Source organism: Polyodon spathula, chromosome 3, assembly GCF_017654505.1.
Source record: "Polyodon spathula isolate WHYD16114869_AA chromosome 3, ASM1765450v1, whole genome shotgun sequence".
NCBI lineage: Eukaryota > Metazoa > Chordata > Actinopteri > Acipenseriformes > Polyodontidae > Polyodon > Polyodon spathula.
In genome coordinates this window covers 27072697-27096692 of record NC_054536.1, presented here as the reverse complement: position 1 = coordinate 27096692, position 23996 = coordinate 27072697, and the positions used below count along the sequence as shown (strand labels likewise).

Here is a 23996-nt window from a genome sequence, read left to right as displayed (position 1 = left end):
GCAATTTTCATTTAACATGGGTTATGCATTGATTTATGCATTGGTTTGTAATCCCATCAAAATGTCTTCTGAATTCACAACACCATTGTGGCTTCAATCTAACCTTTTCAATCAAAAGCATTTAACTGGTTCCAGACTCTTGTCCCAAAGTTCAGCGTTTTGATAGGTTCATCTGTCCTACCTGCTCGCTCTGGCACAGGTTCGGAGGGGCAGGAACAGGTTTATGAATATGCAGGACAAGGCCTGTATAATCACAACACCCTCTTTCCAGACCCCTGCCCAGTTACAGTGAAGCTGCAAGATGTACAGGCATACCTCCAACCATATCAATACTTGTGTTTGTACTCAAAATATGCGTAAGACATTGTCACAGAGAACACTTTGCAGTGAAATCTGCTGTCGGGCTAAACACTGCTGTGTTGCTTAGTGTACAGTTCTCCCTTAAGGTTTTACTACTGGTTAGTTTTCAGACCTAACCCACAAAAATAATCTGTTTATACTGCCCTAATATGGGGCTTGTAATTCATATTCATAAACCTGTTCATGCCCTCTGAACCTGTGCCAAAGCGAGCAGGTTAGACATATAAGGCAATCAAAATGCTGATCTTTGGGAGAGGAGTTGGGAATCAATGAAATGTTTCTGATTGCACAGGTTGAATGTTAGCAGCCAATGTTATCAATTCAGAAGACATTTTGATGGGAAGATCTGAGGTATAACCGATGTGAAATGAAAATATATAATCAAAACTGACTTATCAGTGGCATGTTAATAAAAATGTCAAAACAATTGCAGTTATTTAGAAAAAGATGTTGAAAGTATGTATAACAAAGTAGGAAACTAGGGAAAGTAATGTGTTATGTTTTAAAACTTACAGCCTGTTCAGTAACACTTGAACTTGGTGTGACTTGTAATCCCCATTCTGACTAGCTGCCCTCCCCCTTCTTCTTCAAAATGTGGGATCCGTGTTGAGGATTATGGGGTTACAGTACAATAATTACTTTGGATTTGGAGAAGTTTCTGATGGTGAATACTTGCAGAAAATGTGCAGAAACTATGTGCTTAAGAGCGTGGCTAGACATACTCCAGAGCAGATAAAATAACAGTCCTGCTTTTTTCTTGCAGATGTCTTGCCTTTGACAGAGAAAGAAGATGATTTGACAGTAGCTATTCACATCGCCCCGAACATGGATGCGATATCTGTACGTGAGCGCGTAGCCTTTTATAAACAGTAATCTGTCTGGCAGGTCATTTCAGATTAAATGTATGCCGAGGAAAGAAGTGTAATGCAGAATTTCACTGCCGTTAGATTAATTGATTTCTTTTGTTTAGCACTAACTAGCTAACTGTTCACTTATTGAATACAATTTATTGTACAGCTGTGCTTCTAAATGAATCTTCAGACGGGTAACCTGTATCACTAGGGGGTCAAAATGTTTGAAATAAACATACAATATGGAACCTGTTCTTGCTCATTAGCACCCCCTGTTGTTAAATATCTAAAGCTTGAACTTTCCAACTGATGGCTGAAGTGTCTCAAAGCCCCCAGAAGCATTTATTGTGTTATGTTAAACTAATTGGGTAAAACCAACTGGAAGAAGACATATTTTGATAGTTAGTGCCAGATACTGAGAGATGCATTCAAAAGAAAGATAATGGGAATGATAAACTGTATAAATAATCAAACTGTTTAAGTCAAAAAGCTTATCAGGGAGCCCATATACTACCTGATTCTCCATATTCGTTTGCATTTGTGGTATACTTTTAATATACTATTAAGGTTTTTGTTCCTTATTGCTTAGATCATTAACATCCAGGCTTACTAATTAATATCATTTTCAGCTGGCTAGTTGTGAAAAAGATTTCAGTCTGTTGCGATGGAATGACAGGTTCTTTACAGTTATTTCCATTTGGATACTGTATGTCAGTGGTACTCAACTATGACCCTTGAGATCTAATCCAGTCCAGGTTTTTACTCCAAACAAGTTCTAATGTAGTGAATTGGAGCTGCTAAGAGGCAATAAACTAATTCAGGACCTAGTTGGAATAAAGACCAGGACTGGAATAGATCTTGAGGGCCAGAGTTGAGTCCCACTGCTCTGTGTAATAGCAGTAGGCTGGCACTGCAGTGATTGTGTTCTTTTCATTCATGTATATATACTGTAGTATCAAACTCCTTTTTCTTTCTCTTTCACAGCAAGCTGTCAGCACTGAAGTAGAGGGTGTGGAAGTCCCATCTATCACAGTAAAGGTATTGTGTATTTTAAGATGGCTTCTATAGAGGACTTCCGTTTCCCCCTTGACCCGCACATATTCCTATTTTTTATAGACTGCCATGTAGGAGCCTAACAGTCAGGTGCAATTGCAATGCAGTTCAAGTAGCTTCTGCAGTTCAGTTCAGACAGATATCTCTCTATATGGCATTACCTTGTTCACAAATTCGATTTCATAGCGCCATCTCTGTTGATATTAGGACAATTTTTTAAGTGTAACCTTGCAAAGCATTGGCAGAGGGTGCACCACATAACAATAATCAAATTGTCTTCTGAATTTAGAAGCAATACCTGTAGTAAGAGACCAACAGTTTTACTGTATATAACTGGCTTAGACTTTGAGCTCCAGACTGCACCAGTATACAGTGCCCAGAAAAAGTTTGTGAACCCCAGTGATAATTATGGAAATTCCGTAGTTTTACCAAGATAGCCTTCTTGAATTAAAACCAGTCTTTTCTTAAATGTCCGGTGGGGTTTATATTAACCAATTCCATGTCTTTTGAAACAAAATAATGTATGAATTAGACAAACAATGAGTAATTAAGATTCAGGGTATGTGAAGTAAGTGAACCCCTGGTTTTATCAGCTCAGTTAAGATGATAATTAGAATCAGGTGTTTAAATAATTAAGTAGATCTTCAGGAATGAGTTTGGGAGGCCCCATCCTATATAAAGATCAGAAACTTTGTGAGTTTGGTCTTCCCCATACAGGGGTGTGGAAACACATCATGCCACGATCAAAAGAAATCTCTGAGGACCTCAGAAAAAAAAGTTATTGATGCTCATCAGTCTAGAAGGGGTTACAAAACCATTTCTAAGGGCTTGGGGCTCCACCAATCCACTTTCAGACAGATCCAGTCTATAAAAGGAGAAAGTTCAAGACCACAGTCACTCTACCCAGGAGCGGTCGCCCTACCAAAATCTCTCAAAGAACAAACCGGAAAATCATCAAGGAAGTCACAAAGAACCTCAGAGTAACATCCAAAGATGTGTAGGCCACTCTCGCCTTAGCTAATGTGAGTATTCATGACTCAACAATCAGAAAAAGACTGAACAACAATGGTGTGCATGGAAGGATAACCAGGAGGAAACCACTGCTCTCTGAAAAGAACATTGCTGCTCGTCTGAAGTTCGCCAAAGAGCACATAGATGATCCACAAGACTTCTGGAACAATGTTCTCTGGACAGACGAGTCAAAGGTAGAACTTTTTGGCCTCAATGAGAAACTCTGCATTCAAACAGAAGAACCTCATCGCAACCGTTAAACATGGTGGTGGGAGTGTGATGGTGGGGCTGCTTTGCTGCTTCAGGACCTAGACGGCTTACCATCACTGACACAACCATGAATTCTTCATTGTATCAGAAGATTCTAGAGGAGAATGTCAGGGCATCCGTCTGTGAGCTGAAGCTGAAGCGGAAGTGGGTCATGCAGCAATACAATGATCCTAAACATACAAGCAGATCTACCAAAGAATGGCTGCAGAAGAAGAAATTCTGCGTTTTAGAATGGCCTAGTCAAAGTCCGGACCTAAACCTCATCAAAATGTTGTGGCAGGACCTGAGGCAAGCTGTCCCTGCGAGGAAGCCCTCAAATGTCACCAGGTTGGAGCAGTTCTGCAAGGACGAATGGGCCAAAATTCCTTAAAACTGATGTGAGAGACTGACCAAGAGTTACAGGAAACGCTTAGTTTAAGTCATTGCTGCTCAAGGGGGTGCCACCAATTACTGAATGTAAAGGTTCACATACTTTTTCACACATTGATATTGAATGTTGAATCATTTGTGGATATAATTGTTGAAAAAGTATCATGTTTTGTGTCATTTGTTTAATCAGGTTGTCTTTATCTATTATTAGGACTTAGATTAAGATCTAATAACATTTTAGGTTTGAAATATGTGAAAATCCTAAGGGGTTCACAAACTTTCTTGGCACTGTAGGTACTAATCCGCTTATGTAGGGGTGCACTTAAGTATGAATTTGCATTTTATTTTATTAACATCATGTAAAAACTGCATGTGTGAAAAAGTGTGGGTTGATTTGTAAATGTAATAGTTGTACAGCTTAAGTAAATCAACCAATCTTATATTATATAGCACCTTTTCATAGTGGACCACTATCACAAAGCGCTTTACAAGATGCAGTAACAAAAATAAAACAAGGGCAAAAAAATAAAGCAAAAACAAAACTCACAAAAATAAAGTTTCCAGGCTAATACAACCTGGGACAGAGAGCTCCCCCTTCCCAAATGAGAAAAGGCCTCCTTTTAGAGGTGGCTGGGCGCTGATTGATCGTTAATCAACCTAATCAACTAATCAACCCCAGCCACCTGAACATAATAAACCAGGTTAATTTAAAACAAAAGTGCAAAGGGCAAGCTCTTCTCTGCATAATACATTAAATACAGTGGGAAGTGCATAATACATGATATTAGCATAATACATGAAATAGTACATTAAATACAGTGGGAAGTGCATAATGTCCATGATATTAGCATAATACTGGTGGAGGTCCCTGGTGGCGTAGCATAATGGCGGAGGCGGCGACGGCGGGCCGGCTCCCTCTGGTGGCGGAGGCGGAAAAGGCAGCCAGGCTCCCTCTTGTGGCGGAGGCAGCGGCGGCCCGGCTCCCTCTGGTGGCGGAGCGGCGGCGACTGCGGCCCGGCTCCCTCTGGTGGCGGATGCGGCGGCGGCGGCCCGGCTCCCTCTCTGGCTCTCTGGGGGCAACAGCAGGTGGCGGTGGATAGTAGCATAATACATGAAAAAGGGTGGCGGTGGTGGCAGGCGGCCGGCGGCCCTGCTGGCTCTGGGAGCGACGGCGGCTCCTCACTCCTCTCTGGTTCGGGGAGCGATAATCCTCCTCCGCTCTCTGGCTCTGGGGAGCGACGGCAGATCCCCACCCCTCTCTGGCTCTGGGAGCGACGGCAGCTCCTCCTCCCTCTCTGGCTCTGGGAGCGACGGCAGCTCCTCCTCCCTCTCTGGCTCGGGGAGCGACGGCAGCTCCTCACCCCTCTCTGGCTCTGGGGGACGGAGGCTCCTCACCCTCTCGGCTGGGAGCGACGCCAGATCCTCCTCCCTCTCTGGCTCTGGGAGCGACGGCAGATCCTCCTCCATCTCCGCCTCTAGGGAGCGACGGCAGCTCCTCACCCTCTCTGGCTCTGGGAGCGACGGCATCCCTCTCTCTCTGACCCGTCGCTGTCGTCTATGAGTCTTTATAGTACCAGACCCTTTCTGCCGACGAGATGGGGAAGACGAGACCCTCTCTTCGTCAGGAGTGGGGAGCCCTTCCCATTTTTTTTTTCTCAAAAAAAAAAATAAATACTGCTCTGAGCCCCTAGGTGGCACTATCCCACTTCTGACACCAAATGTGGCAGGCTGGCGAGTGGATAGAGGCCCAATAATACATGATATTAGCATAATACATGAAATAGTACATTAAATACAGTGGGAAGTGCATAATAAACCCATAGTGCATAATACATAAATAGGGCAGGAAATCTGCCATAATACATTAAATACAGTGGGAAGTGCATAATACACGATAGCATAATACATGAAATAGTACATTAAATAGTAGCAGCAGCACAGCAGCTAATAGCAGATACCAGGCTTAAGTAGTATGTATAATCTAAATGCCACTGTTTTTTCTTGGTGCAGGTGAAAATAAAAACCAGACTTGTGGTGCAGAATCCCAAAGTGGCAGTGAGCGTGCAGCCTCCTCTTGCCGTAACTCAGGACCTGTTTATTATAGATTCAATGGGTAAGTGTGACTGGATATGTACCAATTGCTTAATTACATGCCATTGCATAATTTCAAACAAACCATTCCTCCTTTCCAATAGATATTGTAAACCTCGGGTATAGTACCGTATTAGATGATTTTAGATTAAGAAAGCGAAGGTGTCAAAATGATATATTATTATGTAACATATAGAAATTTAATGAGAACCCAGACACACATCATTAAAGATCCTTCTGCATTTTTAGTGAAAGAACAGCTCTGTAATGGTGTCTATCTTTGTTTTATAGAAGGGAAGAGCTTGGTGTTTTATATCTTGTAGCTCTGTGCTTCTCTTATACTCTCTTCTATTATAATATTATAGTTAGTATTTACACGTGTGCCTTTGCCTGTAGTTGCTCTGTTTAGAAAAAGAAAAAAAAAATGACATAAAACTGGTTGCCAGAAGCAAGTATTGTTCATTCACACCCAAATATAGCTGTACTGCAAGAAGGAGACAATGCATCTAGACATCTATTAATGTTTTAAATAAGCAGTTGCATGGTAGAGAGAGCCTATCTGTGCTGAACGAGCCCAGATTGGAATGTTACCCTATACTGGAATTGCAAACCACTACCTACTGGATAAAAGGCAGGAGCTTTCTGGTCCTTTAGGCTTGTAATTGCTGTTGTCACCAGGAGAACCCTTTCAACAGGTTAAAGCCTGTGGCTGGAGAAACAAAGATTACTTATTCTTTTGACAATGATGTATTACTGTTTTCTTTGTTACAACCTTGATTCTGGATAAAGTAACATTAGGGGTTGCTAATGCCACAGGCAGCAACTAAATTACTGGGAGAGGTCATGCATTTTCATAACATGATCCCACCAGTCTGTGAAGAAAAAAAAAGCAGGTTATTTTTCTTTCTTTTCAAAACCTGTTAATGTTTTGGCTGTGATCGCTTTGTCATTATGTCGTTCTATGGAAAAGTTTGAAGCGGTGTTTTAAATTAACATTTCAGTTAAGGTGGTTCACTTGAGTTTGTATTGTGCATTTTTTTTTTCACATATCAGCCTACTCGCCTCAAATGACACACACCAACTGGTTTTCAAATGTTCTTTTATTTTCTACTGCCTACCATATAACATGTCAGATTATTATTATTTTTTTGCCACTTGATTAAACTTTGCTAAATATTGGTATTTTTTCCCACAGTTGTTTTTAGTCTTTTAATAAAAGCAATCAATGGATATATTTTTTTGCTTATTTTTACAGTGATATAAATAAAATATAATTCCTTTCTTCTTAACCCTCTCAATCTTTTCATAATCGACCAAAGTGGTTACAATAATGGAATGCATTCTAATCAGACTAGATTTTCTGAACTAAATATCTGAGAGAAAGATTAACAGCCAGAAGCTACTGGCTTGCATATTAATACAAAGCTTTAGCAGTGTCTACGCTTTCACCTGACCCCAAGATGGTAGCTGAGTCTGCAATTCTGTACAAGCAAAGCTCTAAGCAGATCTGCGTTTGGCAGCACTTTATGCAACTGTTTTTGACATGTAATTACAATAGATAACTTCAGTGGAACCTACATAATGTTTGAAAATGCATTTGTTTCCTATATCTGCTGCTGGCTTCCTACCCCTTTTTAATATTTAAATATGTGTGCCCACGAAATAAGAAGTAAAAACTGTAAATAGATCTGTCGCATGTCTTGGTTTTTCGATAGACAGTATAGATGTTTTTTCCTGTGTACATAGGTTAGCCAAATTTTCTATAAGTCTGTAACTCTTAAGATGTCACAATTACTAACCAGCCCTCACTTGTTTCAATGGGAAAATTGTATCAAAACATTCTAGCGCATAGGGCTCCCTAATGGCTGACTTAATAAGAGCACTGCCACTTAGAGTGCAAGCTGATTCATGCTAGTGCGGTTCGAATCCCATCTTTCTGTGTTCTATCTTATCTTGAGAACCAACCCACAGTAGTGCTGCATCTGTGGGCTGCAGCACTGAGGTGACATTCAAATTTCAAAATTGGGTAGAAAAAATAGGGATATAATTGATATAAAAAATAACACTATGTAACACAATTTTTGTTCCTGGGTAGTAAGTGTTATTTCCTAATTGCTTATGCCCCAAAAATATAGAAAATGGCTATTATTCCCCACAAACTTAGGTTTTGTGACCAGGACCGTGATGTTTTGAAATTTACCTATTTCCAATGAGAAAACAGGCGAATTTGTGTCTTTTCATTCACATACAGTCAGAAAAAAACAACATATGAATCCAAATTAACATGTATTTATATTAAAGTAATACAAAAATGACTACAAAAGATTTAGAAGTGAGTAGTTTTTCGAGATTTACGATTATACTGTAAATCACTTTCACGAAACAGCCCACAAATGTAGTCTCCCATCATGTTCTCGTTATACTGTCCTTGGTAGCGGCGTTCAAAGTCCAGTATATCCTGGTGGAAGCGCTCGCCTTGCTCCTTCGAGTACGCTCCCATGTTCTCCTTCAGTTTATCAAGATGAGCATCAAGGATATGGACTTTGAGGGACATCCTACAGCCCATTGTGCCATAGTTCTTCACCAGAGTCTCAAACAGCTCCACATAGTTTTCGGCCTTGTGATTGCCCAGGAAGCCCCGAACCACTGCGACAAAGCTGTTCCAAGCCGCTTTCTCCTAACTAGTGAGCCTCCTGGGGAATTCATTGCACTCCAGGATCTTCTTTATCTGTGGTCCGACGAAGACACCAGCTTTGACCTTTGCCTCAGACAGCTTAGGGAGGAAGTCTTGAAGGTACTTGAAGGCTGCCGACTCCCTATCTAGAGCTCTGACAAATTGTTTCATAAGGCCCAATTTGATGTGCAGTGGTGGCATCAGCACCTTCCGAGGTTCCACCAGTGGCTCCCACTTGACGTTGTTCCTCCCCACAGAGAACTCGGTCCGCTCTGGCCAGTAGTGCGCCTTGGTGTCCCTGCTGTCCCAAAGGCAAAGATAGCAGGGAAACTTGGTAAAACCGCCTTGGAGACCCATCAGGAATGCCACCATTGCAGCCTCTTGATGCCATCTCAGAAAAATGCAGATATGTAGCCACTTAGGCAGCTGGAAATAAACTGAACTGGTGGGCTTAAGGCCCCTGTATCTATACTACTATTTTTATTACTGGAAAGTTCTAGAAGGTTCTAGAAGTTACTCCAGGTTTACTCAGCACTGAATCTATCTGGAATGTGCTGGAAAATAGGTACATTTCAAAATATCACTGTACTGGTCACAAAAGCAAAGTTTGTGGTGAATAATAGCCATTTTCTATACTTTTGAGGCATAAGCAATTAGGAAATAACACTTACTACCCAGGAACCAAAAAAAAAACAAAACAATTGTTACACGGTGTAATTATTAGAGCAGTTCAGCTCCTGTCTTCTCTGTAACCGCTGCAGGTTAAGCTAAAAAGCCCCTGTTTGTTTTGATTTTGTGTAAAATAAATAGAAATTGTGATGCAAAAATAATAATCTCGGAACGTTCACACTTAGAACCTTCATGTATAGACTATTTATGGTGTGTTTTTGCTTCGGAATGCATCACAGACCCTTCTAAACCAGTAAAATTATGTAGCTCTGTGACACAATAAACCAATTAAGTATATGTGCATCTGCATGATCTTCATTTTTATTTTCTGCACTTTATCAAGGCCACAGACACAAATTCAGTTGAACCAAATAGCTTCCGTCATTAAGTAAAGTTTTGAGATTTTAGCCATAAAAAAAATTTCCAGTCCTGTCTTTATCAGAAGGTTACAAGTTCAGTCCTATTTATAATAGAGATTGTGTGAAGCCACTACAGCAGCTGGTCTGCAGTAAACATATTGTGGTCTACACCCTGCTTTAAGTTCAGTGCATGTAATTAAGTAACTTTTCAGTTTCCCTAAATCAACTGTTTAACACATGAACCGGAATTTAACAAGGCCACCACCAGGGATAAGTGGGGTTTTGGGAGCTACTTATCATATATCAGATCAACAATTTAGCTGTTTTTAAAGGCTCTAATCTAGGAGTTATAACAGAAATAACTCCAGTTCAGGCTTAATTAAATGCTTTGATTTTAGCAGTACATTTGAGAATACATACACATTGGAATGCTATTGAAGCTGATCAGATACAGATTAATTTCCTACCTCATTAAGGGCAGTAAAACACTGGCTTTCTTATTGAACTGAACTTTCCAATTATGTTAGCTGGGGACAAGGAGAATCACTTGCCTGAAATTCCACTAAGATGGTCCAGGTAATAAAAATATAATTAGTATTTATTTTTAAATGTAGTCAGGTCTGGACTTAAAAGACAAGGAATAATACAGCTAAAAACAAATCCTTTAATGATATATTTTTTGAAAGAAGCATGTGATTGCAAACATGTATTTTCTTTAAAAAAAAAAAAAAAAAAAAGATATCTGGTTCAATGCTAGATTCAAAAAAAGTTGTAGGTCATCTGTAGCTGTAAGCACCCTGTTTCCTAACAGAATATCACCCAGGAAATAATTGACAAATCCCTTCAAATATCCTCATAAAAGCCATCAAATACAACTGAAAACATGCATAATTAGTATACATAGAAATAATTGTGTACTGTATTATTAAAAAGCAAGAAGCAAAAGAAAGTCTTCAAATACAGTAAGTGAGCAAGTAATGTGATGAATTGGTCTATGTTTAGTTGATTAGTTTATTGATTATTTGTTTCATCTCTAGTAATCAGTTGTCTTTTCTTAAGGGCCAGAGCATGACACTGGCTGAAAAGCATGCCAGATAATCTTTTGTCTCGTATGAATACACCACAAAAGTACTGTAGTGTCTGTATCTGAAGTGAAAGGTTTACATTGCATAAAAGGTTAAAGGAAGTACCGCAAAAATATCTTTCACTGTGTGGAAAGCCCTGGAAGCAGCTACCTTTCATTCTTTGTTTTGCTGTTACTAATGGTGTTAACCTTTAGTCCGGGTTTCGGTGTAAAACTGTATCGCCCACTGTTTATAAATGTAGATGAGTCTAAAGGTTAAAAGCTTGTTTTTATGCCTAATGTACTCTCTATTGAAAATATGTGTCACCATGTCAATTGAGTTGATGCAGCACAGAGAAAGTGCTGCAGGCCGCATCGCTTAGAGCATCTCAGTGTGTATTTGACTTTGATTAATAATGAGTGAAAGTTCACATACTTTGCCATTGTAAACTGACTACATGCTAGCATATTACATATCAGTATTGTTCTCCAATAAAAGCAATGACCTTTTCTTTGTAGTTGTTTAAAATTAAATGCCCTCTGAAATAAGGGCTAGGTATTTTTCCAGGCAGAAGCTAACATAAGTAATTGCAGCATCAGTTACAGTATGTTTAACTTAAATTGTTGTAGTTTTTGGATCTCTAGCTAAAACTTCAGCTGTCTTTGGGAATGTAGAAGTAATAAAAAGAATCTAGTAAAAATCTTTAAATCAAAGTCTTCATACAGTGAAGCATGGCTGGTGAGGACTCTGATACATTGGGGCTGGTGTTGGTTAAGTCCCCAGGTGATTAAGTGTATTGATATGTGTTGCAGGGCTCTATGGCATATGCGACTAAAAGATTGTGTTGGTGCGACTATCAGTTTTGATTTAGGCGCTTGTGAGCAACCAGTTTTTTCACAACCTCAATAACTGGTTAGCAATTAAAATGTTTCAGCTTCAAATATAAAAACAAAACCAGGGTTTTCCAGATACCTTTTCATCACAGTGTGTACCTGAGATAGTAGTCCATTATATCATTATTTCTATTGCTAGCAACAATGTAAAAACTATAAATCCCACACACCACCAGTAAATGTGTGGTACGATATTCACTTTGGTTAGTGCTCAGTTCTCATGGTTTGCAAGACAGTTATAAGGGTGTGAAGAAACTAAAAATGTTGCATAAAACCAAGAAAAGTAAAAAATGTAGTAGTTTCTTTTTAGTTTCTCATCCCATATTCAATCAGGATCAACAAGCTTTTATTTTATGTAGAGAATTGTAAGAAGTAAAAATGATGATTCCAAGGCTTGTCTCCAGATAACTGCATTCTTAATAAATAAATGCGTATATATCAGTGTCACAGAGACGGCCGAAGTGGGCGGTGTCAGAACCAGGAAAGGTAATGAAATACACAAAACACAGGACGGATGAAATGAAGTGATGAAGACGCCTGTTGGCGCCGGTTTAATACAAAATAAAAGGTTTACACAAACACGAAAAACACAGGACACGGCACTCTACGCCAAAATAAATAGACAAACGAAAACAGACTAAACTTAACAAAACGGTGCACGGACAGACATTGACAAACACGGTGAGCAGATACTTTGTTATTATTATTACTTTACTTATTTCCTCCGTCTCCAATCCCGTTCTCCGCTCACCGAACACCCAACCACCAGTATGTGACAACGTGCATCTATATATACTATTGTGCTGGGATTCAATTACCAATTAATTATTCACTTGAATCCCAGCACGTGAATTAATAAAGTGCAATTCCCCGTGCTCACATATTACTACATTTTACTTGCACGTGAAGTGCTGTGCAATCCTCGTGCCTAAATACACATATACATTTTTAAACACTCGTGTTACACAGACCCGTTTATATCCCGTGTACCAATGTCTATACACCAACATTTAAACACACCACACGCAACACATAACAGATAATATACACAGGGGCGGGCACTTTGTTACAATCAGTAATTCTTATTGTCAGAATGCATGCTGTCAGTTTTTATTGAAGTTACAGTAATACTGAAATCAAATTGCAATTACAGAACAATTTAAAGTATTATACATTTAAAAGTACTGCACATTTTTTTGAAATTATGGTTGTAAGTGAACTTTTAAGAAGTATACATTGCTGAAATAAGTAATTGTAGACATCTATTTCTTGTAACTTTTTTCCTTTCCTCGAGTGAGACGTTTTCGTTTTGAAACGATGTTGCTTCTAAGAAAAAGTTTTTAACAATCACAAGCTCCTTTAAAGTTCTTGCCAAGAACTGTATACATTTCCATTGGGTTGAAATATTTGATTTTACCTTATATATAATAATATATTTGTAATTTATATATATATATATATATATATATATATATATATATATATATATATATATATATATATATATATATATATATACATACACACACACACACACACACACACACACACACACACACACACACAGACACACTGACCAATTCTCTCATATTACTGAATTACAAATGGTACATTGAAATTTCGTTGTGTTCAATATTTTATTTTAAAACACTTAAACTCAGAATCAGTTATTGTAAGGTGACATTGGTTTTATGTTGGGAAATATTTTTAAGAAAAATAAAAAACTGAAATATCTTGCTTGCATAAGTATTCAACCCCCACACATTAATATTTGGTAGAGCCACCTTTTGCTGCAATAACAGCTTTAAGTCTTTTGGGGTAAGTATGTACCAGCTTTGCACACAGTGTCAGAGTGATTTTGGCCCATTCTTCTTGGCAGATTTGCTCCAGGTTGTTCAGGTTGGTTGGACAACGCTTGTGGACCGCAATTTTCAAATATTGCCACAGATTTTCAATGGGATTGAGATCAGGACTTTGACTGGGCCACTGTAGGACATTCACCTGTTTGTTCTTGAGCCACTCCAGTGTTTCTTTGGTCTTGTGCTTGGGATCATTGTCCTGCTGAAAGGTGAATTTCCTCCCAAGCTTCACTTTTTTAACGGACTGAAGCAAATTCTTTTGCAGTATTTTCCTGTATTTTGCTCCATCCATTCTTCCTTCAATTGTAACAAGATGCCCAATCCCTGCTGATGAGAAGCATCCCCACAGCATGGTGCTGCCACCACCATACTTTGCTGTAGGGATGGTGTGTCTTGAGGCATGGGCAGTGTTAGGTTTGAGCCACACATAGCGCTTTGAGTTTTGGCCAAAAAGCTCTATCTTGGCCTCATCTGACCACAAAACCTTTTCCCACATCGCAGCTGGGTCACTCTCATGCTTTCTGGCAAACTCCAGATGTGCTTTCAGATGGTACTTTTTGAGTAATGGCTTCTTTCTTGCCACCCTCCCATACAGGCCAGTGTTATGCAGAGCGCTTGAGTGCTGAGTTTTGAGGGACGGCCTTTTCTTGGCGGTGCCTGGGTGGTGTGATGCAACTTCCACTTCCTGATTATTGATCCAACTGTGCTCACTGGGATATCTAAACACTTGGATATTATTTTGTACCCTTTTCCTAATCTATGCGTTTGTATTACTTTATCTCTAACTTCTGTAGAATGCTCTTTGGTCTTCATTTTCCTTCAAATTCACAGCCTTACCAATGATCCTTCAACAGTGGGGTTTTTATCCAGAAAATGTGACAGCAACTTTAATGGTTCACAGGTGGAGGCCAATGGTAAGGTAATTGTGTCCTCGTTAGGGCAATTTCTTTCATCGGTGCAAACTGGGAGCTTCCACAGCACAGGGGTTGAATACTTATGCAAGTAAGATATTTCAGTTTTTTATTTTTCTTAAAAATATTTCCCAGCGTAAAACCAATGTGACCTTACAATAATTGAGTCTGAGTTTAAGTGTTTTAAAATAAAATATCGAACAGAGCGAAATTTCAATGTACCATTTTAATTCCAGGCTATAAGGCAACAAAAGCTGAAAATTTTGAAAGGGGGTGTAGACTTTCTATAGGCACTTATATGTGTGTGTGTGTGTGTGTGTGTGTGTGTGTGTGTGTGTGTATATATATATATATATATATATATATATATATATATATATATATATATATATATATTATTATATAATTATTATCAATAGTATATTTCGACTAACTGATTAGGCATTGTTAACGGCGGCAATTAACTCAGGCAGCATCAGTGATTAATTTATTTTTATTTATGATGTAAAGTGCCCCAGTCTCTGCACTTGAATAATCATATTGTATTGCACTGGTCTTCAAAACGAGGCTTCTGGCTTAACTTTAAATGTTGACCTCGGTTTGTAATAGTTACTTTGTTGTTGCAAGATTGTGTGGTTTTTGGAAGTTAACATAATAGTACCAACATTTATGCTGAACATCTATCTTTCTTTTTTTACACTTGTGCAGTTTTATACATTTGTATCAACAAAATACATATATTATCCTATTGTTTTCAGCTGCTGTTTACCAAAACATAACATCATTTAAAATTAGAGGTTTGGTTTTTTTTTTGATCATGAACAGAAACTATTTCTTTTGGCCTCTCAGTTAGTGAAGTAGACAAATGTGTCCTGTTTTTGTTTTCTGCAAAAAACTAAACATGTGGTATAAAAAAGAACAATTTCTTAAAGTTTAGTGTGAACTTTTGAATGCTTTGGTTTTGACCATTTTTCTAGCTCAGGCTCAAAAGATGCTACAGAACTCTTAGCTGAGCCTCGAGAATTTGATCAGTTATTGTTGTTGTTTCCCCCGCTGATGCGACAGCCACACAAATCACATAATCATGTTATTGTTTGGCTCTAATGCAGGCGTCTCTAGTTGCTGTAGCTGAAAGGGCACTGCGGCCATAATGGCCGTGAATAAACATACATTTTGAGGGGCATTACGGCAACTGCCTCATGGTCTGCGTTCATTTCAAGCCAATAAGTATACTGTACTTTTATAGTTTCTTAAAGTACTCGGTCATTCTTGATTTTTTCATTGATTTCATCTTGGACAAACCGCTTGAAGAATCAGAACTACTTGCGTATGAAATCAACTCTTCCGCAGCCTTTTTTTAAATCACAAACCCTCTGTTTACCGATTATATATTCCACTGAGAATTTATTTTTACAGTACTGCCTTTTTCCAGCTTCTCAACTATTTCAAGTTTTTCTTGAATTGTTAAAACCATGTGTTTACGTTTACTTGCAGACATGTTTTCATTCACAGTGGCACTGAGTCACTGACCTAATAATTGAACCATGCTTATCTATATCCAGGATATCAGTAATTGGGTCATTTCTCGTGTTTTATAGCTAAGAATATTTTTATGGAATCTAAAGAAATTTGACCATTAACAAGATCATTGAGTACAATTAGCAGAATGCTAAACTATGAAAGAATATAGTAAAAGCTTGAAAAGGCTTGTTAGAGTTGAAAAAGAGGAGGAAAAAACAGCTATAATAACATGCCCTGGCAGGATTAATTCTTTATTGGAATATTAGACAATTTGATTTCCTCTTTTAACTCCTCTTCTGACAGGATCATTAGTGTAACACATCATTCTTGAAGATCACTTATCACATTCAACAACAAAATTAGCAGGCATATTATAGGTGCCTTTATTAATTATTGGATGACATACGTTTGCCTATGATACTAAAGCAAAGATTCTTCCTTTTCCCAGCATCACAAGTTTAATTAGATTTCTAATGCCAACAAAGCAATGGAAGTGGGTATTACAGTACAGATGATTGTGCATTTCATGACATATATCCTAGTTAACAGACACACCATCTTGATATGATGATAGATGGAGAATGGGAGTATGTATGTTGATTGTGATGACATAGTCACCTATTGTTTTCAAGTCAGAAATGCAACACATTCCTTCATCTGTTCTAGAAGGAGTTCTTTTGGCTGTGCACTGTCTATAAGGCAGACTATTTAATCAAAAGCATGATACCTGCATGTGCAGCAGTCTAGCATCTCATCACGCACCAGGCTGGGGAGTTGGTAGGTAAAAGTACTATCCAGATTAGAGCCAGCCATAACAGTGTCCACCAATGCAACCCAAGTAGCACCAGTTGCATTGGACATGCATAGGACTAGATAGCAGCCTGTTGATTTTTAAAAGGCCCTTCTATCTGCATTTTGTTCTGAAAATGACAGGCTGCATTTTCACTCTGAGCATGATAGATGATGCGGACAAAAGCACAAAATTGGTTTGCAGAATTCCCAAAGGAAGACCTGCTTCAGTTAAGAAGTACCCCCCTCCCCTCCAAGAAATCTTGGAATTTTTATCACTTGTCTCAGATATATGTGAAAATGCTTTATCCATAGCCTGAGCTATGGTTCCAGTCAGTAATTATTTGTATTTAACCTTACTTGACAAAAAACCTGAACTAAAAGGTTCTGATGCTTTTTCTAAAGAGCTAAATTGTTGCTTTGTTCTATTTTTCAAAAAGGTAAATTTCATTTAGTAAAAAAATAAACATATACTCTTTTGTATAGGTAAATGCATAAGACAAATTGTAGTAAATTTACTGGCGTAGTAATGCTTTGTATACTTTAAAGCAATAGCAGATAACAAAATAATTCCATTAATAATATCCATTTTGCAGTTCAGTTAGCCACACATGTCTTAAATGTACAGTTTTTAATTAAACGTGTGGTTTAAAACAGACATCTGGTACTACACTAGCTGAAAGAATGTTCGCAGTTTGCTTTCCAGGAAGTTTGTTACTCCTTTACTACTTTGCTTATTTGACCCCGGCAGTGTCTTCTGGGTCAGAGCATGTTACTGGCTAAAAGGATTTCTATGAATGGTGGAAGCAGCTGATTAGTTATTGACAGGAAAGAAGGCAATAAAAGGGTGCACTTCTGTGTGAAATGACCCAGGAAGTCTCAGGCAGTCTAAAAGCATGTTATTTAACCTAGGGTGGTAACAGATAACATGTTCTAAAACAAAAATAGGTTTTCGAAAACATGTGTTTCTTTCAAAATTGCATATTTGAGGCATACTGTGGGGTTTACAGAGTTTAGACCAGACTGAAGTTTTGAACTTCTGTTTTGCACTGTTCATCTTTTCAAAAATATTTTTAATTTTCTTCCAGAATAAAATTGTTAACATTTTGCAGTTTAGTTTGTTAAATCAGTTTATTTGTGGTCTTGTAAGACCTTGTAAATCATACTTTTGGAATATCTTTCTGCATTGCATATTTGGGCTTTTTACCAGCTCCAAGAAAAGCTGCTTGTTCTGTGGGAATCAGAAAAATAAATTAAATGCATATTTTCTGGCATTCATAGTTAATATTCCACATGTCTTATCAGCCTGTTTTTAACAGGGAGGGCAGCTGGAGTTGTGAAAGCTTGCCACTAAACCTACTGAATAGACTTGTATGGTATGGTAACCTTTAGAGACACAAGCAAAGCCACCATTAATTGTCTGAATTCAAACACTTGGATTTATTAAGACTATTAAGAACTTTTATCCCAATATATTTGTTGACAGGATTAGACATTTCTTTAAGCTTATTCAGTTTGTTAATGTACAGCTAGACTGCTGCACATGCAGGTATCATGCTTTTGATTAAATAGTCTGCCTTAACTAGCTATGTGGACTCCGAGGTCGTGTCCTCAGTTGTTTTTTTGCCTCATCAATGCTGATGTTCATGTAAAAATTCTGGTAAAGTACAAAAGACTTAATTTTCTCTGTTGGTTCACTGTGTAATATAGATTTGGAGGTTGAACAGTAAATACCAAGCAGTCATATAAATACTGCAGCTATAGCTTGAGACCATGTTTGACCTCAGTAGAATGCCAGTTCTGGTTATGGCCCTGTACACAGGTGACAGGTTTGAAGCAAAATGTTATAAAAAAAAACAAAAAAAAAAACAAGTTTATTTGGACTGCAGGTATTTGGTTATTTTTCACTGTCCATTTTGACTGCATTTAAATAAATACCTAGCTGCCTACCTACCTACAAGGCCAGACTGCCTTCATTAGTTTGAACCTTTGCGCTTTGTTGATGATCTATCTACAGGTGAAAGATTGTATGTAGTCTTCTGTGAAATATTTAGCTATGCACTAAAGAACATGGTTTTGCTTTTTTTTTTTTAGATTCTCTGTAGACTTCCTATTAGGTTACACTTTGGGGTTTGTTTCTTGTGCATTTTGGTTCATCATAATTTAGTGAATCCCTATCCATGAAGTAGAGACATTATCATAGATCAATTTAAAAACAGTTATACTGTAATAGATTTAAAGATTTTTATATTGTTTATTAGATTAACAGCGGTATAAATTCACTAGCCTTCTAGAGCTAATAAGGTCTATTCCTTGGGGGTGGAACAAGAGACTTTTGAAGATAAGACTTTTAGGTCTTTAAAGCTAGTTCATTTTTTATCACAGTTAATCTAGTAAACAGTATCAAATCTTTAAATCTGTTAATACTATTAGTTTGATTAACATGGCAAAAACAAATATTTTCTTTGAAGAGGATGTCTATAGGTTAATATGATCTCAAAGTAAACTGACTCTGACAGCTTTTGTGTATATGTGAGACTTGTTAGGTAATATGATTTTGTCACCTTTTTTCGCAGGCCCAGGATCTGTTAGCACTGTGACCTTTGGGGTGTTCTTAAAAAATTCCTACCCACCAGCTGAGCTTGGAGGAGCTGTGGCAGTCTCCTACAGCACACCAACAGGTTAGCATTGCTGTGTGTACGGCTCATATATTATTGCCTAATGTGAACACTTCCTCCTGCTTATTCTTCTCCTTGATGCAGATGATAATTTGAACTCGTTCTTTTCATAGCTTTATTGTCTGTGCATTTTACTGATTTATTCATTCATATATTTTACATTCCAAAACTCTGATAAAGTGTTCCAGAACGCCCATAAATCAACTGGGCAATACATTGCTCAACATTTACTTGGTGTGATGTGTGAATAAAAAATATCAAAAGTTTCAGGAATATGTTGGAAAAACACAATGCTGCGATATGGACAAGAACAAATACAGCAAAATAAAGTAAAGTGTTTCTTGTAAACACTACAGGGGGTTCTGTAACACTTGAAGTTGCACTATATAATTCTTGTACAAAAATACAGCTTATGTATATAAATATGTCTTCTTGGCAATATTTTATTTTATTTTTAAATATAATTGCTGTTTTTTTAAAAGGTGGGATTGTGCCTTACTAATACGGGAATAAATGTATATAAAAGACAATTATCTCAATGGATTCCTAAGAAATAGTATTGTTCTTATTTTATTTTTTATTTTTTTGTAAAACATTTCCATGTTTTTTGAGATTTACAAAATGTGGAAGATATATTTAACTCATTCCTTGTTAGACAAGTATTCCTTCCTAAAAACAAGAACATGGATAGGGGTTTAGTGGAATAGTGACTGCTACTTGAATATTGCTCTGAATGTCTAAGTATATCATAGAACAAACATAGAATTAACTTTTCAGACCTGGATGGAAGTTTGCCCAGATATGATGTTTATTGGTAGAAATTGTCTTGTTGAATTATATTATTTTGTAGCAAATTACTCCTGCACCAATGGTTTATTTTAATAGTTACTTTGTTCAAAGTGCTTAAAGAAGCAAGTGCACCATTGTTTTCTTCGGAGTGACAGTCAACTGACAGTCCTCTTGTATGAGAATTAAAAAGTATACACGTCTTTCTGGCTTGAATATGTAATAATTTGCAGATTCCTTTTTTGTTAATGCCATATGAAATATGCATTTTTCTTTATCTGTTCAATCTGAGTTAAGTAATGTTCTACCCCCCTCCTACTGCTTTTAAATGTAAACGTTTTACAGTGTACCTTCAAAAATGGTTAAACGGCTCTAAAACTAATTAGTTATTTACATACAGGTACGGTAGCTAACAAACCTAGACTTTTCCATTTTGACCCCTTCATCTTACAACCCCCCCCCCCCCCCCCCCAAAAACCAAACAAAAAAAACAAAACTTGGATAATGTGCTTTCCTATTTTCTAGGATGCACATCACGTTTCAGCTAAATTAGATCCCATTTTGGATCCCCAAAAGCTCTGATATCCAAGGTCTGCGTTACATTTAATTAGATCCTTGGAGAAAATTACATTTTTAAAAACATTACTACTTATAGCATCTTATCTTCACCAAGAAAATAATCTGTTGCACAGTATCATATTGTTAAAAGATTTGTAAATACATTTTCCAGTTTCCTAGCACGGCATCAGGCATTTCAACTATCTAAAAAAAAAAAAAAAAAAAAAAAAAAAAAAAAAAAAAAAAAAAATCATAAATACAAAATTCTCATTTAAAATGAACTTCACGGGACCAGCAAAAAATTGTCTTATTAGTAATTCTTATCAGGAGTCTAATTCAAATGCATGCTGTCAGTTTTTATTGAAGTTTCAGTAACACTGAAATCTAATTTAAGTTACGGAACAATTAAAAGTATTATACATTTTAAAGTATTGTGCATTTTATTGAAAATATAGTTGTAAGCAAACTTAAAGTATACATTGCAAATGAACTGCACTTGAAATCTGCATGTGCCATTCTGATCAGGGGCATTTTTAAACCATAAAAGCATAGCAACATCAAGGTATTGAGCAAATTGGAAACGCTGACGACTTGCATCCACAGTTGGCTGATCATAGACCTGTATTATTGTATCCCAGATTTTCTGAATGGTTGGCAAAGTGTTCATAGGGAATGTTTTGAAATCTGCAGCAACATCTTTCTTCTTGTACGGTGGTGAATAATCCACCTCTATCAACCAGTGATGCCGGACACTTTTGCAACACACCACCAATTTTTTTAAGTAACCAGCCAAAAAGCAGCCCATAAAAAAGTCAGGGGAGGGTGTGATATACTATACAGTGCACTGTGGTGTGAGTACTGACTGAGTGGTTTTGCCAGTGGCTTGTACTGATGGGCATCCGTGTATCTACAAACCAGTGGACCCGTACCATACAGTACTGAGGTCACCGACTAGCTCCGTTCAAGACCTGGGCCGAGGTTACCGCACTGGTGCCGACCCGGTGCCATGCCCATACCGTCCCCGTACGGTACCAAATTAAAGTCACCAAACTGGTACCGTCTCACTTCCGACACAGTATCGTACTGTACCAACCCAGTGCTAAAGTCACCGAACCAGTACCAAACCGACCGGTACCAACCTGGTTTCTACCAGGTCCTACCCACCATGCTACCGACCAGTGCTCACGCCTCCAGTCCGGTACCAAACCGGTCTTGTTCAGGTTTTCATCTGACCGGTTGCTATTTTATAAGCAGATTGAGGCAGCACCTGTACATCTGTGTACTATATACTGCATTGCTTGATTCTAGCGTTGTGTTTGTGTTTTATTCCTGTAAGACATGCAAGGCCAGTCTGCCTGTTGAGGCACTCGGAGCAGATGGAAAAGCTCTGGGCAGCTGTTTCTCACCAAGGACCGGTTCTAGCAGAATTACTGCGTGAACGGTAGGCGCTGCCAGCCCCTCCTGACCCGCATGTCCCCTTGGGGTCCCAGGGGGCTACAGGCGCAGATTGGCCACAGGAGGACGTACTGTCCATCGCCACCTCTGATGCGGTGGGTGAACAGGCAGGCTGTAGGCAGGAACCTGGCTGAGCTGATAGCTGCACATAGGCAGCTCTGGCCTCCCCCTAGCTCCCTGTGCCTTCTCAAAGTGCATGGACTCTATCCTGGCTCCTTTGAGACTCAAAGACTCATTTGCGCCCAGTCTCTAGCACAGGCAGAGGCCCACATGGAACTTGTCACCGGCCACCTTCAGCGGTGAATCATGCGGAGAGCCAGCTCATGCCTTATCAGACAGCCTTCTATTTACAGGTGTGCTTATACTCCAGGTCCATGCTGCCCACTGCAATTAAATAATTGTAGATCTATTTCTTGTAACTTTTTTTCCTGCATCTATCTATCTATCTATCTATCTATCTATCTATCTATCTATCTATCTATCTATCTATCTATCTATCTATCTATCTATCTATCTATCTATCTGTCTATCTCTTTCTCATATCTTTTTTTTTTTGTTATCTGTTCCATTTGTACACTGTTATACATTCAGCCCAGTAAGAATCCATACGTTACCGTAATCTGGGGATATTTTGGACATCGTTGAACATTGGACAGAAATGGTAAAAAGTTATTTCTTGCAATAAAACGCTACGTTTTACTTTTAAATATAAACAAACTATACACTATTTAAAAGCCCTGGTTCTAATGAGCAGTTTAGTTTTATTTTATTCTTGGGTTTACCTATGTTTTTTGTATGATTTGTGTGAGGAGTGAAAATGACTATCCAAACGTCATTGTCAAACTTTCATCTGTAATGCCCAGCCTGAAGTTTGCAGGCAGAATCTGCACAAATCACTGATTTGGGGACGTATTGTTTCTAATCTGTAGCTCTTTCCATGGCCAAGAAAATGACCTGTCCATTGTTGTCTCCAAGTAATGCGACTTCCTATGGGGTAACTCTGGACAGAAATAGTTCTGTATATGTACCAAGGATAATAAAATTATTATTATCCTTTATAATATATGTACTGATGTTACTATACCGTATACTACTTTAACACATTTTCATCTCGTCACTGATCGTGTGAGGGTGTTAACATTAAATCTCTTGATAAGAATTTCAGACTAGGAAATCCTCATAGCTGAAGGGCATTAGATTGCAGAGACGGTAGAAATGGTTCAACGTATAAAAGAAAACTTGGTGCTCAAAGCTACCATGATTATACGGAAGTCACTGAAGAGGTGCTGTCCAGTTTGAAGAAGGCCTGTTGATGGACTCAATGTCAGTGAAACTTAAAAAAAAAAAAAAAGGGCCCCAAATATTTGTTTGCAGGTTAACATTACTTATGTTTGTTCTCTATAGCTTTTTGAGTAATGAAAGCAAAAACAAAACAAAACAAAAAAATTGTTCAGTAAAGTTCTGCCTACACAGCAAAATTGTTTTGATTTTCTGGCCCAAAAGCACTTTTTTTTTTTCTCCACTCCACTATTTTTGTTTATTTCTTTTTTTAACTGAGGAAGGTTTAAAGTGGTTAAGTCACAGTTTTGAAGGGGTGTCCAAAGACTCCACAAAGCCCTGGAAAATTGGAACAGATGTTTCAACTCTATTATATAGCCCCAAGGTATATCTGTAAATATATTTCAAACCTAGTTCCAAAAAATTATTTATATAAAAAAAAAATGCTACAAAAAATGTGTCAAAACTGTCCAAAATAGCCGCAGATTACAGTATTT

General features: G+C 38.0%; 1 protein-coding gene across 4 annotated transcripts in view; it reads left to right on the top strand.

Annotated features, from left to right (window-relative positions):
• bbs9 (Bardet-Biedl syndrome 9) overlaps positions 1–23996 on the top strand; it is a 251413-nt gene that overhangs the window by 53372 nt on the left and 174045 nt on the right. For all 4 annotated transcript variants that reach the window (XM_041244853.1, XM_041244855.1, XM_041244854.1 and 1 more), the window contains exons 11-14: positions 1124–1200; positions 2196–2249; positions 5925–6027; positions 19321–19425. In XM_041244853.1, coding sequence (XP_041100787.1) covers positions 1124–1200; positions 2196–2249; positions 5925–6027; positions 19321–19425 — 339 coding nt within the window. The remainder of the gene's footprint in view (positions 1–1123; positions 1201–2195; positions 2250–5924; positions 6028–19320; positions 19426–23996) is intronic.